Source organism: Orycteropus afer, unplaced genomic scaffold, assembly GCF_000298275.1.
Source record: "Orycteropus afer afer isolate SDZICR_OR568_19922 unplaced genomic scaffold, OryAfe1.0 scaffold00001, whole genome shotgun sequence".
Lineage (NCBI taxonomy): Eukaryota > Metazoa > Chordata > Mammalia > Tubulidentata > Orycteropodidae > Orycteropus > Orycteropus afer.
In genome coordinates this window covers 16,154,865-16,172,434 of record NW_006921588.1, presented here as the reverse complement: position 1 = coordinate 16,172,434, position 17,570 = coordinate 16,154,865, and the positions used below count along the sequence as shown (strand labels likewise).

At 37.0% G+C, this 17,570-nt stretch overlaps 1 protein-coding gene across 1 annotated transcript in view; it reads left to right on the top strand.

Moving 5' to 3' along the window:
• Positions 1-17,570, top strand: part of ITGA4 (integrin subunit alpha 4) — a 104,507-nt gene that overhangs the window by 34,477 nt on the left and 52,460 nt on the right. The window contains exons 11-14 of the mRNA XM_007936194.2: positions 3,859-3,953; positions 5,504-5,594; positions 6,527-6,572; positions 6,928-7,082. Of these exons, the coding sequence (XP_007934385.1) occupies positions 3,859-3,953; positions 5,504-5,594; positions 6,527-6,572; positions 6,928-7,082 (387 nt within the window). The remainder of the gene's footprint in view (positions 1-3,858; positions 3,954-5,503; positions 5,595-6,526; positions 6,573-6,927; positions 7,083-17,570) is intronic.

The window sequence follows — 17,570 nt, the reverse complement described above, 5'->3', positions numbered from 1 at the left end:
AGTGTATGATTTTTTACAGTTAATAGGTAAATATTTTATATTTATTTTCATGGCTCAGAATGTATCTTTCTTCTTGATAAGGCCATTAACAATTAGTATATAGTAACTGATAGTTACATAAAACACGTATTAGGTTAAAACTTACTTGGATACAGGAAGTAAGTGAAGGGTGCTATAAAGTCTTATCTTCTTGAATTCTGCTTATGCCTAAATGCCTCAATCTACTTTAAATGTATAAAATGCGTTATTCCACAAGACAATTACTGAATAATTGTTTGAATACCTGTTTCCAATTAATCCTATTAAATGTCAAATAGTGTAATTTGATATATAAATATTATCTCTGAATTTGTTCTACTGTTTTAAAAATGAAAGGAAAAAACATGTATATGTAGAAATGTTTATGGTTATTCTGATTACACATAACATTTTACATTTTAAAACACTTTAAAACACCTATAAAATTTTATTATGATGACTATTTCATAAATAACCAGCAATTCTGTGATATTTATTGGGCGTTTATAGTGTGTCATTTGTCTCCTACCAGGTATAGATCATGTGCTATTAAACATTCAAATGAAGAAATAGTTTTACAATCAAATGGAATTGTAAGATTAAAGCATGAAAAAATAAACTTTATTTAAGGATGAGTTTAAGCACATAGAGACACAGTTAATATGTATAGTATAAAACCATGTTAATACACCTTGATATTTCATGTATGTTATATAACATAATTATTTCTTTTAAAAACACAAAATTATCATTTCGTAAAATACTACTTTGCTTACTGAAGTTTCCATCTACATCTTGTTTTATTTTACATGTTCAGGAAAGCCCATTCATTATTTTGAATTGCTAACATACATAGGGGTGTGTGTGAACATGAGAAATGATTTTTACACCATCAAAATGTCATTGACAAACCTGAATTATTTCTGTAACCAGAGTTGTAAAAATGTCATGAACAATAGGCAAGTTCCCTCACCAAAGTCACTCAAGTACTTGGGGAAGTCCCAGGCAATTTTCCAGGGGTGTGAAGGACAGAGAGAAAGTATTCTGTCCATGACACTTAGAAAAAGGGACTTTGGGGAACTTTCAGGGTACAATGCAGTGTTTTAGAGTCCATTTGAGAAACTTCCTTGTCTGAAAGCCCTCTAGCATCCAACTCGTAAAAGTAGTATATCTGGAAGGTTATTATTCAAATTTTTTAACATGTATTTCTATATTTTTTAAAATAATTTATTGTATTTTTGGTGAAAGTATACACAGCAAAATATGTTTCCATTGAACAATTTCTGCACATAATGTTCAATGACATTGGTTACATTCTTCGATTTATGTCAACAGTCTCATTATTTCCATTCTAGTTGTTTCACTTCCATTAATTTAGTCTCATTTTCACCTCCCGACACTTCTCTATCCTTTAAAGTGACAATTGTCCATTTTGTCTCACAGTTGGATAATGTTTAAAAAAGCATAGTTCTCAGAGGTGAAATTCATTACATTTTGAGCTTACCTGCTATTTAGTTAAAAGATGCTTTCTGGGCATATTTCTGTCCAAGGTTGAAAGGATATCTCAGGGAAATAATCCCTGGGATTCCTCCTGTCTCAATAAGCCCCATTTGTCTGTATTCGTGGAGAATTTGAGGTTCTGTTCCACATTTTCCTTCCCTTTCTAGCAGGATCCGTCTATTGTGACCCTGATCAGAACGTTGGGTAGTGGTTGCCAAGCACCATCTACTTCTGGTGTCAAGGTAGAGGAAGCCAGATTTCAACATATTTTTGTGCTACTTCTAATTCCATTTACAACTCACAACATATTTACATTTAGTAGCAACCACAGCAAATGTTTTGCATATCTCCTTCTACTTGGTCAATTTTTTATTTTATGTTTTGCATTTTGTATGTTAGCAACTGATTTGAAAGTATTCTAGCTCTTCACTGAGATCTTTAATTCCATTCCACTGTGTCTGCTGCTGTGAGAAACAGGGCATCTATGTTTTATATTTTTTTATGTTGTTTTCTATTCTTTTTTCCCCCTATTCTCCCTTATTTTATTTTTTGGGGGTAAATGGGTATAGAAACTTTGTGTTCCTGGCAGGGTCAGTGGGATTGTATAGAAAAAGAGTGAAAACCATACCTATTCTTCTTCCTTCCACCTCTAGCCTAAGAGGCAAATCAGGCTTAATGTCCTTTTACTGCACACAATTTTGAAGTGTTTTGCTTAGCAGACCTAAGATATTTTGGCATCTTTCATGTCATATTTAAAAATATAAAGTTATTTATTTTTCTTCAAAAGGAAATAATCAGAACTATATTTCCTGTGCCCTTAGAAAAGCAAAGTAAACCATTTTCTAAGGAAGTAATCAAACAATTTGGGAAGAGTTCAGTGTAAAAAATCTCATCAAAAATATGATAAAAACGGGATGGATGGATGGGTGGGTAAGTAGGTAGGTAAGGAGAGGGAGAGAAAGAGCTAGTATTTTGGATTTCAGGTAAAATAGAATTGGCAAAACAACTGGCTTAGATTTTTTTTTTTCACCTTGAACAATTTTATCTGTCTTTCAGCATTTTTGGAGAAGAATCATAATGCAATTCTATAGTTGTATATTATAAGCTGTATTATTTCTATGTGCTCCTGAAATGGGTACTGATATATTATCAATACATTACTTGAGCACTTCTTTGGAAGCTCTGATGGCACAGTGCCCAAGGCATTTGACTGCTAACCAGAAGGTTGATGGTTCAAATCCACCAGTGACTCTGTGGAAGGAAGACAGGGCAATCTACTTCTGTAAAGATTTACCACCTCGGAAACCCAATGGGGGTCACTATGAGTCAGAATCAACTCAACGGCAGTGGGTTTGTTTTGGTTTTGGTTTGGCACAGAAGACAGTAAGTGGTAGGAAGGGAAAAAGTTGGGTATAACCCCTGTTGTTGATGATTTTATAGAGCACGAGTTCTAAAGCCTGACTGCCAGGTTTAAATCCCAGCTGCACCATGTTCTGATGCTGTGACCTTGAGCAAGTTACACTGTGTGTTTCAATTTCTGTATTTTTAAAGTGAGGGTCAAAAAGTATGTATTTCATATGGTTGTTGCGAGGGTATGAGTTAGTTTATGTAAAGCATTAGCATGGTGCCTGCATCTTAAGTATTATGGAAGTGTGAGCTGATGTCAAGATTATTATGATTATACTAATGAGAGTAATAATTATTTTCATTAACTGAAATAGATATCCAGATGAATAGTGAAAACATTGTCACATATTCTGGTCTTTGTTTCTGTAGATTGTTTCACAAATTCACATATTTGAGATGTGTAAGCACAGAAAAACATTTTATTATTCATTATATATATATATATATATACTTCAGAAGTGTTTTTCCTAGTTTCTATAATGATAGGCAGAACTTTTTAGTATAAATGCAAGTGTTATCCTAGGAATTAAGACTTTGGATCTATACATAAGAAACGCAAACATTGAACATACCCAAATGTTTCCTGCTCATAGCCTTTAATCACTCAGATACACTGCCTCTCAGATCACATCCATTCTTCTTTTTCACTGTAGCCATTCATAGTCTGCCATGTGCTGACATTTCAGCATAGCCCTGTGCATTGTTGTCATGATGTTAGTATTCTGAAAAAAATTTTTTCTGTCTGTTGAGAAAAATGCTAGGTTTTTTTCGTTTGTTTGTTTTAGTATGAGGGAGCTTTATATTATGCAATATGAATTAAGGGTCATAAATGTTAGATTTCACAGAATGTTAGATTTCATATTTACATTCACCCTGACTAGAGAATTTCTATTGAAAACTTGTGACTTTTCCACCATTTAAATCCTTGAATAGATGTTGCTATTGGAGCACCACAAGAAGATGATTTACGAGGTGCTATTTATATTTACAATGGCCGAGTGGATGGAATCTCGCCAACCTTCTCACAGGTATGATGATATTCTATTTTTGAAAAAAAACATTGATTTAAAAGCTTCCTTAAAATATCAAGGGATAATGTGGACTTATTTTTCTTAATTTATTCTTTCAAATATTTAATATTTTATTTCATCATTTTTAATAGTAATGGTAAATGAGCTCATTTTTAAGGTCATTGATCACTCTTTGAAACCGTTTTTTTTCCATAAACAAGACTTCAGGTTCATCGCCACTCTAGTTTATCTTTAGCTTGTTAAGGATGTCTTTCTATATTTCATCAAATTTATGTTCCAAAGCAACATCCATTCTATTCCCAAAGAAGACCATTTGGATTTGATTAACTGTTTTTGTCTTGTGGCTAAAGCCCCATATTTATTGGAGATTGCCTGGGGAGAACAAACACTCATATGAAACTCTGTGCTTCATTTAGTGCCGAGTAGTAAGATGATAGCACTTTAATAAAGTTATAAACTCTAACTCTGAGCTCACTTTTATATTTTGAAAAATTTGGGCATTTTAAGTGCATATAAAAACTACATCATTCATAAGCAAAGAAGAAAAGTTGATCCAAAGATACTTTCATGTAAACCTTAGCTAATACTATTATTTTTGATTAGGTAAAAAGGGGCAAGTGGATCTCTAAATTTAACATGAAAGATATATAAAAACCAAACTCACTGCTGTTGAGTTGGATCCAAGTCATAGCGACCCCTCCTTGGATTTCCAAGGCAGTATCACTACAGAAGTAGATTGTGCAATCTTCCTTCCAAGGAGTGGTGGGTTTGCACCACCAGCCTTCTGGTTAGCAGTCAAATTATGCCACCAGAGCGCCTTGAAAGACACATAGTTGTCCAATAATAATAATAATAATAATAAACCTGATTCCCTGATTCTCATAATGAGGCTAGAAGCCTGACATTATGCCACCAGAGCGCCTTGAAAGATACATAGTTGTCCAATAATAATAATAATAATAATAAACCTGATTCCCTGATTCTCAAAATGAGGCTAGAAGCCTGACATTTATAAATCAGTATCTGCACATGAAATTCAACATACTGAATAAGAAGCACATATCTGGCTTGAAATGTTCTTGTTAACTGCTGGGAAGCAGTCTGGCTAAGTAGAGTGGCTTTCATCTTTAGCCTGAGTAGTTGGCTGCACTGAATTATTATAGATGCCTTCTTTTCCAGTTTCCTTATTTAGTTACTCATCTTGATCAGGCAAATGAAAATAGAGCATGAAGGAAGACTGAGAGGGGAGAGAAAGGAAGTCAGGACTGTTTTGAAAGATCTATATATCATTTTACCTTAGCTCATAAAATAAAGAAGGTAATTTTTATTTGTTTATTTATTTATAGTCATGAAATAGATGTCAACTGCTTAGTGCAAGCTGGAAACTTTAGTTTCTCTTAGACAGAAGTATTTGCACTTAGCTAAAATGCAGTTTGTTAATAAAAGTGCCAAGGCCTGAGAAGGCTCATTAGAAACAAAATCATTGCTTCTCTATGATCGCAGGTATTTAAAAACTGCTTCCCATTCAACTTACCTATTTTTTTCAGAGAATTGAAGGACTTCAAATTAGTGAATCATTAAGTATGTTTGGACAATCTATATCTGGACAAATTGATGCAGACAATAATGGCTATGTAGGTGAGTATAAAATTACTGTATTTTATTAGTTTGGATAAGCTCTATTGTAGATGATGCTTTATTGTGAAGTACATAAAGCTGGTATGGAAGACTTCTAATTTACTGATGATATCTTTTTCCTTCATTCCTAAAACTCTGTTGAAGGAGTTCTGGTGGCTTAGTGGTTAAAGCATTCTACTGCTAACCAAAAGGTTGGTGGTTTGAATCCACCAGTTACTCTGTAGGAGAAAGATCAGACAGTCTGCTTCCTTAAAGATTTCCAGCCTTGGAAACCCTGTGGGAGCCATTCTGCTATGTCCAGTAGGGTCCTGTGAGTCAGAATCGACTTGATGGCAGTGGATTTGATTTTGGGTTTATTGAATTCAAGGATTTTTAAATAATCAAGTAATTTCTAAGCTTTACACTGCTAGTTACTTAATGCTATAGTTCTTGTTCTTGAAAAATAAGAGATCCGTGAAAACAAATCAATCAAATGATAATGAAAAGAAAGAAGAAATATTTGTTTGTTTTTTTAAATTGGAAAGTAGATTTCTGAGTAAATGTTTCTAGTCTGAAAATTAATACACATTTTGTTTTAGTAACTCAACTCACTGCCATAGAGTTGATTTTGACTCACAGTGACCCCTGCTTGGGTATCCGGGGCGTTATCTCCATGGAAGTAGATTGCCCAACGTTTTAGTAAGGCTATCTTTAAATCATAAAGTTTACATTTATAGTATATTATAAAGGAATGAAGGTCACTGAAAATGAATGGATTCTGACAAATGCAAAATGAATCTTGAGATGTTAGCATATCTTTCCTAATTAATTTTCTGTAAATAGTGTTTTGATATAGTCAGAAGGTGAGATGTAGTTAAGTATTTATGGCTGAAAAGTAATTCTCTTTGACTAATGATGATCATTAATCTATGTTGTTGTTTTTTATCCTCCAGATGTAGCAGTTGGTGCTTTTCAGTCTGATTCTGCTGTGTTGCTAAGGTAAGGTTGATACATTTCACTGCTTAATGACAATTGGGCTTAATTGTAAATGATGGGAGGCAATTTTTTATATCAGCAGTGATAGTGACCTCGTAATGCTCTTTTTGGTATTCTGAAGTTTAATTACTGAACTTTAGGATACTTTTTCTACCTTACATAAATATAATCAGAAAAATCTTCAGAAAAAATTAATACTTAAATGAAAATGCCTCTTTACCGGTGCATGGAAATCCAATATATAGGCACATAGATTCAGGAAATTACTTGGACAATATAAACTGACAAAATAAACACAAGTTCTTTCTAAGGAAAAATAATTCTGCAATTAATATTGCTACTTTTATTTCTTTCTTAGGACAAGACCTGTAGTGATTGTCGAAGCTTCGTTAGACCTTCCGGAGTCGGTGAACAGAACAAAATTTGACTGTTTTGAAAACGGATTGCCATCTGTCTGCATAGATCTAAAACTCTGCTTTTCATATAAAGGCAAAGAGGTTCCAGGTTATATTGGTAAGTGTGCTTTTATATGATTAATGCCTGGCAGAGCATGCATGTCATGCATTAATCTCATGATCATCTTTTGAGTCCTCATTATTTTTTGTGAAGATCTTTTTATAGAGCAGCTTCCTGATATGTACTTTGCTTCCTCATCTTCCAGATTCTCATATTGTTCTGATCAGTGAGTGGGGTTGAGAGGAGGTTGTAGTCATTCAGAGGTTGTGACAAGAAGCAAAGCAAAGTAGGAGTATCATTTGCTATATTAGTGTAAGGTCAACCAACTGATGTTAATCTGTCAAATCCCTTTAAAGTAGAAAGAACATCACAGCTCCTCTGCCTTACTGGGCCTGTGAAGTCTGAGGCTGGCTTCAGTTGGATGATCTGGGATTCTTTTCTTCATATTCTATCCCGTTTGAATAACTGGAGAAGCTTATATGGAATTGAGGACATAATTCTAATTTCTATAAATAATACACATCTCTTAATGAAAGTCACCCCTATTTCCCTATAAATCCGTCACTCTCAGTTATCATCTCTGGAGAAAGTAGCATTGACATGGATCTTCCAAAATTGTGGTTAGTCCCAAATCACATATATGTGACTCTGTAATTACTAGATTTTTTGCTTTTCAGGGATCAGAATAGCTAATGTAACTGGCCTGTGACAGGAGAGATATATATACCTGGGTTTATCAGTAAGACATTAATAATTCACAAAGTTTTGACCTATCATGCATCAGGTCCCCTAAACACCTATCAAGAGTTGATAGTGCTGATGGCCACTCAGGCTGCTGTCATCTAAATATCATGAAAGGCATCAACTACTTACTGAAACAAGATCTCAATGTGAATTAATTTGTAAGGAGGTGGAAAGAATGAGCCTGGTATCTTTACCGTAGATCAGACTCATTTTTAATTGTGAAAGCGCTACAGTGTGGTAGCAGGCTTGGCCATCCCTCACCCAACCAAACTGATTGGTTAGAGAAGAGGCAATTTGAGAGTGTGATCCCAAAGTGAATTACACAGCAATACGGATGAGCTGAAGGACTATCTGAAAGAGACAGGTTGAATAAATATGACTGTTTCACTTTGTGTGACATCAGTACTTCCTATATTCCCAAGACCACTTTGACCAGACATTTATGAAAAATGGTTGAAAACAAATATATCAAGCTCATAAATAATCACAGCATTGTAACAAAAACATGCTTCATAATTGTCATAAAATGACTCCTTGGGAGAAATAATTCACATACCAAGCATGTTTAATAAGACTAGGACATTTTGTCTCTTACTTTGAGTGGATGTGTATTCACCCCTTTTTCATTTACTTTTGTCTGAGCTTGGTTAGGGTGATGAATTTGGAGATGGATATTTCAATTGCAGCTCACTCTCTGAGGTATTGAATCACAGTTATTGTAATTTTGAAGTCAATTGATTTGGACTTTATTTATTTTCTAAATAAAGAGAAGGCTGAGAGATTTATTTGAAGTTTGTAGCAATAATAGGCATGTAGTTTGTGGCATATAGTTTTTGCACATATATTTTCCTTGAAATAAGTGGGTGAAATCCTTCTAAAAGTGTAAGCTACTACTGAAATATAAATTAACCCTTCAGGAATTATATTCTTTAAAGTATCACTTATGAATTATTGCTCTTGTGAAATAAGTGACATGTCAGAAGCCTGGCAGATTTAGCTTACCATGCAAAGAGCCCATTTAAATTCAGGAACTGATTCTTATCTCCGTGTTAAGATCTGACTTGGAATTTTTGGGTTACTTTTTTTTATTTTTTGCATGCAAAAGATCTTTAGCAAGTGAGTATTTACTATGTCATATTGGAAAAAGGCTCTCATCAAACTGCCAGAATATTTATTGAAAGAATAAAACACTGAAGGTGAAGCTAGACACCAATCAAAACAGAGGGAGCCAGAGTAATCGGGAAAAAGGGTTGGAAAGGAGACAGTTTTGAGTAAATTTTTTAGATAGGTTTGACTTCTTATTTACTTTGTGTATTCATTTTACATAAAATGAAATTAAGCCAAAAAGAAAAATACCAAATCCTTAAACTGGAAACAAACTGAAATAAATGTGCCTAATAATATACTGCCTCAGAAATCCAAGGAGGGGTCGCTATGAGTCGGATCTGACTCAATGGCAGTGAGTTTGGTTTGTTTGGTTTTAACCATATATAAAATGGTCACGTAACCACACAAAATAGAATGACTACAGGTGTCTTTGAGCACAGAGTTCTGCCTAAATTTCCTTAGTGACATGTTCTAAGGACATAAAGGCCACCGCAACCCTTCCTTGGGTTTCTGAGGTGGTATCACTACAGAAGTAGGTTGCCCAACCTTCCTTCCGAGGAGTGGCTGGTGGGTTTGAACCGCCAGCCTTCTGGTTAACAGTCAAGTGCCTTAGACACTAAACCACCAGAGCTCCTTCTTAAATGTCACTCAGCACTTTTATTATTAGTAACAGTTTAGTTATTATTGTTTTAAAACTTCGGTGTGTAGGAGGATTATGCAAATAACTAAATATATTAGGATAGTTAATAAAATAAATAAAAGTAAATAAAAGTTAATAAACCTTTTTTTAAAATGTATAAAAATAAGTTGACATTTGTATTTTTAAGTTGGTCCCTCTTTCATATTTCACGTTTTTTTATTATTATTTAAATTTTATTTATTTTGTTGTTGACAATATGCACAGCAAAATATACACGAATTCAACAGATTTTACATGTACAACTGAGGGACATTGATTACTTTCTTCTGGTTGTACAACCATTCTTACTCTCATTTTTCGGTTGTTCTTCACCTATTAACATAAACTCCTCATAAGGTTCCTATCTGGGAGCTCTGGTGGTGTAGTGCCTAAGCCATTTGACTGCTAACCAGAAGGTTGGCGGTGCAAACTCACCAGCCACTCCTCGGAAAGAAGGTTGGGCAAGCTACTTCAGTAGTGATACCGCCTTGGAAACCCAAGGAAGGGTCGCTATGAGTCAGATCCGACTCCATGGCAGTGGGTTAAGGTTCCTATCTATGTTGTCAAGTTGCTGTTCTCAATTGGATGCTATAGAGATAGCTCTTAAGAGAGCATAATGTTCAAGTCAGACATTTTCTTTTAATTTTTATTGTGATTAGGGTGAAAGTTTACAGAGCAAATTCATTTTCCATACAGCAGTTCAGACACATTTTGTCTCAGGACATTTACTGCAGTTCCCCACAATGTAACAGCTCTCTTCCCATTACCTCACCATACTCACCTCTTCCCTGTGTCCTTCCCTCCTGTGCACTCCCATCTCCCCCACCCGCAACTGTCTCCCTGTGCAAACACTGCCCTTCTGTTTTCCCATGATTGATCACTCCAAGGAGTGTATCTACTTGATGTAAATCTCACCCTATATGTCTGTCTGTTGTTTGGCTGGAAGCCGCAAGAGTGAGTTCAATTCCAGACCTGAAGGGTGGCTAGGGGTAGTTCTCAGGGGTCTCACCAGGCTCTATCAGATGAGCAAACTTGATCTTTTTTTTTTTTTTTTAATGATTTTGAGTTTTGTTCCACATTGTTCTCCTACTCTATCCAGGATCTCCTACATAGATGCCCCTCTGAGTGATTGACAATGGTAGCCGGGCATCATCTAGTTCTCCTGCTCTCATGGTCACATAGGCTTAGGATTGCATGGTCTACCAGTCCCTTGGATTAATTGTTTCCATCCATCTTTGTTTTTCTTCATTCTTCTTTGCTCTGGATGAGGAAATACCCATCATTGTATCTACATGGCTGCTTGCAAGCTTTTAAGATCCCGGTTGCTACTCACCAAAGTAGGATGTAGAACAATATTTCTGTGTAGTATGTTATGCCAGTTGAGCTTGATGTCCCCTGCGACCATGGTCCCAATCCCAAAGGTCCAACTACTCACTCCCTCTGGGTAGCTAGCTGTGGCTAAGAAGCCACCTCAGCCTTGCCCCTTGTCAGCTCTACTATATACCTGGACATTCTTTTGTTGTTGCTGTTGTTATGTGCCGTCGAGTCAGAACCAACTCATAGTGACTGCTCCTTGGGTTTCTGAGGTAGTGTCACTAAGGAAGTAGATTGCCCAACCTTCCTTCCGAGGAGTGGCTGGTGGATTTGAACCGCCAGCCTTCTGATTAGCAGTCAAGTTCCTTAGGCACTATGCTACCAGACCTCCTGGACATTCTTATAGCACATACAAATACACACATAGAAACATAACCCTGTACATGGTCATGGGCACACTACCCCCTGCCTAGACGTACCTGATCATTCAGCTTAAGACATACGTTTTCTTTTTCTTTTATTTTCAGTTGTGATTTGGATGGAAGTTTACAAGAAAATTCATCTTCCATTCAATGATCCATACACATTGTTTTGTGAAATTTATTACAGTCCGCACACTGTAACAGCATTCTTCTCACTTCCTCTCTGTGCACACCCCTTACGTTTGTTCTTCTTTCCCATCATCTCCTGCCTTCCTAGCTCTAACCCTGGGCAAATACTCTTCTCTTGATCTCTTGTGTTTGATTGTTCCCCTGATGTTATTGTTCACCTTATAGGTGTGTCTATCTTTTGGCTGTCAGTTGAGTCACTGGCAGTTGAGTCACAGGGATTAAGTTCAGTTCCTCGCTGGAAGAATGTCTAAGGGCCATAGGCTTAGGGGTTCTACCAGTCTTCAGACCATTAAGACTTGCTGTTTTTATGATTTTGGGTTTTGTTCCACATTTTCCCCACTCTACCTGGGATGACTTAATATGTTCCCTTTCAGAGCAATCAGCACGGGTAGCTGGGCACCATGTGGTGTGTCGGGTCTCATGGTGCCGGAGGCCAAGATTCACATGCTCCATTAGTCCTTGGACTGATTGTTTTCTGTGTCTTTGATTTTCTTCATTCTACTTTGCTCTGGATGGGGAGAGACCAATAGTTGCACTTCAGATGGCTGCTCACAAGATTTGAAGACGCCAGGTGCTAATCACGAAGTAGAATGTAGAACATAGCTTCCTGGACTTTGTTGTTGTTGTTGTTAGGTGCCATTGAGTTGATTCTGACTCACAGCGACCCTGTGTTCAACAGAACAAAAGACTGCCCTGTCCTGTGCCATCCTCACAATCCTTGCTATCCTTCAGCATATCATTGCAACCACTATGTCAATCCATCTCGTTGAGAGACTTCCCCCTTTTCTCTGACCTTTCACTTTACCAAGCATGATATTCTTCTCCAGGAATTGGTCCCATCTGACAGCATGACCAAAGTAGGTGAGACAAGATCTGGCCATTCTCATTGTGGCTGTACTTCTTTCAGGATAGAGTTGTTCCTTCTGGCGATCCATGGTGTTTTCAGTACTCTTTCCGACACCACAGTGCAAAGGCATCAATTCTTCTCCAGTCTTCCGTATTCATTGTCCAATTTTCACGTGCATATAAGGTGATTGAAAATACCATGGCTTGGGTTAGGCACACCTTAGTCTTCAAAGTGGCATCTTTGTTTTCAAACACTTTAAAGAGGTGTTTTGCATATATGGGATATATGAAAAAAGTCTGTGACCACCATGATAACATTAGGAAAAGGGAGGACACTGAATTGTGCACATAGGAGATAGATGACAGATGCTAATACCAACCAGTGTGCCCACAATACTGAATTACCATTAACACCAAACACCAGGCCACAGATAAACACATAAACACCTGAGAGAATCAGATGGGGGTCAGTGAACAGGAGTATAGTCTAGACCAAGGACAGATTCAGCAGCGGCTAATCTTGCACAGCTACCAGTGATACAAAATACTTGCAATCCTTACAGAAACAATAGAAGACAGACAGAGAGCAATCCCTCACAGACACCCAGACACTGTGGGAGAGAGATCTAATAGATCCACCATCTCAGGCCCATAGTACTGGGGGACACCAGACTCAATTGGAACAACAAAATACATAAAAATCTTGTTCTTCATCCTACATTGGTGAGTAGTGACTGAGGTCTTAAAAGCTTTCAAGCGGCCATCTAAGATGAACCTAAAGGCTTTGGAAGCAAAGAAGAGTGCAAGAAAACAAGGGCATTTGGAAGCAATCAGCCCTAGGACATAATGGTCCTCAAGACCAGAAGAACTAGATGGTGCCCAGCTACCAATGCCAACCACTCAGGAAAGATCAAATCTGGAGATCCTGAATAGAGTGGGAGGAAAAATGTGGAACAAAATCCAAAAACTCAATAATGACCAGAATTACTGGCCAGATGGAGTCTGGTGAGACCTCCAATACTATGGCCCTAGAATACCTTCTGTGCCTGGAATAAAATGCACCCGCAAGGGCTGGCTCTCAGCCCAATAGTTAACAAGATGGACATGCAGACCACTCAACCCAGGGTGATGCACCCACATGCTCTATGATAATACATCCCTTAGAACAATAGACCACGGGGCACCAGAGGGGCAACATTCACACTGAGGAAATGCAGGACAAACAGGAGTGCATAACTTTGAGGGACACAGGGGGAGGGTTACTGGGCAGGGAGGGGAGGAGACTGGGTTAGGGTTAGGCAAGGTAAATGGGGAGTGAAACTAAATGTACAGTACAGGTAACATCGAATATAAAACAAACTCTTAAAATAAAATAAAAAATAAATAAAGAGGTCTTTTGCAGCAGATTTACCTAGTGTAATAACGATGCTGATTTCTTGACTACTGCTTCTGTGATTGTTGGTTGTGGATCCACATAAAATGAAATCTTTGACAACTTCAATCTTTTCTCCATTTATCATGATGTTGCTTACTGGCCCAGTTGTGACAATTTTTGTTTTCTTCATATTGAGATGTAATCCATATTTAACACTCTTGTCTTTGACCTTCATCAGTAAATGCTTCAAATCCTCCTCACTTTCAGCAAGCAAGGTTGTGTCATCTACATATCACAGGTTGTTTAAGAGTCTTCCTCCAAACTTGATGCTGCATTCCTCTTCATATAATCCACATTCTCAGATTATTTGCTCAGCCTCCAGATTGAATAAGTATAGTGAAAGAATATAACCCTAACACTCACCCTTCCTGATTCTAAACTATTTAGCATTCCTTATTCTGTTAGAAAGACATTCACAGTGTTACCCATAATTTGTTATGATCCACATAGTCAAATGCCTTTTTATATCAATAAAACATAAGTAAACATCTTTTGGTATTCTTTGCTTACAGCTAAGATCCATCTGACATCAGCAATGATATCCCTCATTCCATGACCTCTTCTGAGTCCAGCTTGAATTTCTGGAAGTTCCCTGTTGATATACTGCTGCAACCATTTTGAATTATCTTCATCAAAATGTTGCTTGTGTGTGATATTAATGATAGTGTTTCATACTTTCCACATACTATTGGATCACTTTTCTTTGATTGGGCATAAATATGAATCTCTTCCAGTTGGTTGAACTGGTAGCTGTTTCCCAAATTTCCTGGCATAGATGAGTAAGTGCCTCCAGATTTGCATCTATCTGTTGAAACAGCTCAGTGGGTATTCCATCAGTGCTTGGAGACTTGCTTTTTGCCAGTACTTTCAGTGCAGCTTACGAAACTCTGGTGGTGTAGTGCCTAAGGCATTTGACTGTTAACCAGAAGGTTGGCAGTTCAAACCCACCAGCCACTCTATGGAAGGAAGACTGAGAAATCTACTTCCATAAATATTTACCACCTCAGAAACCCGATGGGGGTTGCTATGAGTTGGAATCAACTCAATGGTCGATTTGGGTGGGTTTGTTTTGGTTTCCATGCCGCTTGGACTTCTTCCTTCAATATTGGTGGTCATATGCTACCTCCAGGAATGACTGAACACTGATGCATTCTTTTTTAGCACAGTAACTTTGTGTATTCCTTCCATCTTTTTTTTTTTTTTAATGCTTCTTTCATTTTTCAATATTTTGCCCACAGAATCCTCAGTATTGCAACTCAAAGCTGGGATTTTTTTTCCTCAGTTCTTTTAGTTTGAGAAATGCCAAACACGTTCTTCTCTGGTTTTTTAATTCCAGGTCTTTGCACATTTCATTGTGATACTTTACTTTGTCTTCTCAAACTGCCCTTGAAAATCTGTTCAGCTCTTTTATCTTGTCATTTCTTCCTTTTGTTTTCGGTACTCTCTGTTCAAGAGCAAGGTTCAGTCTCTTCTGATATCCATTTTGCTCTTTTCTTTTTTTCCTGTCTTTTTAATTACCTTTTGCTTTCTTCATGTATGATGTTCTTGATGTCATCCCATAACTTGTCTGGTCTTTGGTCACTGGTCTTCAATGCATCAAATCTATTTTTCAGATGGTCTCTAAATTCAGATGGGATATACTCAAGGTTATATTTTGGCTCTCATGGACTTGTTTTAATTTTCTTAAACTTAAACTTACATTTGAGCAATTGATGGTCTGGTCCATAGTCAACTACTAGTCTAGTTTTCACTGATGATATTGAGCTGCTCTATCACCTCTTCCACATATGTAGTTGATTTGATTTCTGTGTATTCCATCTGGCAAAGTCCATTTAGGTAGTTGTCACTTATATTGTTGAAAAAAGGTATTTTCAATGAGTAAGTCATTGGTGTTGCAAAATTCCATTCATGCTATCTACAGCATCATTTCTATCACCAAGGCCATACATTCCAACTACTGATGCATCTTTGTTTCCAACTTTCACATTCCAGTCACCAGCAATAATCAATACATCTTGATGTTTGGTCAATTTCAGATTGTGAAAGTTGGTAAAAATCTTCAATTTCTTCATCTTTGGTTTAGTGGTTGTGTGTAAATTTGAATAGTAGTAGTAGTACTACATGGTCTTCCTTGTATGCATATAGGTATTATTCTATCACTGACAGCATCGTTATTTCAGGATAGATCTTCAAATAATTCTTTTTGACAATGAATGTGATTGATGCCTTTCTTCTTCAATATATTGTTCCCTGTATAGTAGATCATATGATTGATTCAGAATGACCAATACATTCCATTTCAACTCACTAATGCCTAGGATATCTATCTTTATGCATTCCATTTCACTTTTGAAAACTTCCAGTTTTCCTAAATTCATACTTCATACATTCTACATTCTAATGATTAACAAATGTTTGAAGCTGTTTCTTCCCATTTTGAGTCATGCCCCTACCAGCAAATGATGGTCCTGAATGCTGTACTCCATCCATGTCTTTAGGGTTTACTCTAGTTTGAGGAAACAGCTCTTCCCCATTCATACAGTGAGTGCCTTCTGACCTGATGGCCTCATCTTCTGGCACCGAATCAGTGTTTCATGGCTCTTCATATAGTTTTGCAGTAGTATATAAGATGTGTTTCACTGCTATTCATAAGGTTTTGAACGGCTAATTCTTTCAGAAGCAGATAATCCTATCCTTCTCTCCAATCTGTCTTAGTCTGGAAGCTCTGCTGAAACCTGTCCACCATGGATGACCCTGCTGGTATTTGAAATACCAGTGGCATAGCCTCCAGCCTCACAGCAACATACAAGCCACCACAGTATGACAAACTGACAGACAATTGCTGGCTTTGTGGACTGTGTTATTCCGATTGATCTCCATGTCCCCTGATACTATGTTCTTGAGCCTCCATACCTAGTGACTCATTCCTTCAAGATGTTTGGTTATGACTAAGATGTTTTCATAACCTTGCCAACTGTATGGTCTACTATGTTCTTGGATATATTTACAGCACATATAAATACATGAGTAAAGATAGCCTCTGTCAAATTTATGTATATTCATGGGTGTAGTCTCATTCACCTTCCCACCCCCATTCAGATGTTCAGATTTAGTATTTGTCTCTGCATCCACTTGTAAATTATTGTTATTAGTATTATTGTAGGATTATGTATATAATAGTATTCATGCTTGTTGCATTTAACTCTTGTGCTCCTCCCTGTGTCTTGTACTATCTTTATCAACTTGTGCTTAATACATGCCTACACTCTAGTTGGTGACTTTCCCTCCCCTTCTCTACCATCCCTGGTAGAGATTATCTATTATCTGTTATCCTTCAAAGAACAATTCTTTCTATGTGTAAAGCTTTCTTTAACTTTTTACAGTAGTGTTCTCACACAATAATTGTCTTTCCGATTGACTAATTTCACTCAGCATAATGTCCTCTAAGTTTATTCATGTTATTGAAATAGGACCAAACACGGGTCCCTGCCCAGTGCACGGTCAGGCCAAAAGAGTTTACACATCGAGTGATTAAGAGGAGAGAAAATTATTTATTGTAAAGCAGCAATGCAAGGAGGCAGGGGTCTGTGCCCAGATCTGACTCCCTAGAACTCCATCAAATTACAGTTTTTAGGTTTTAGAAGAGAGGGTTATGCATGGTCATAAAAATTTCAGGAATTTGGACATGAGATAGTTGATGATTGGCTGAAATTTCCTTCACCTCAGTTTAAAGGGACAGTAGCATTTTGATCGGGTACCAGATGAATCACACTGGCTTCCTGTCATCAGCTGATCAGGGTTTAGGCAGA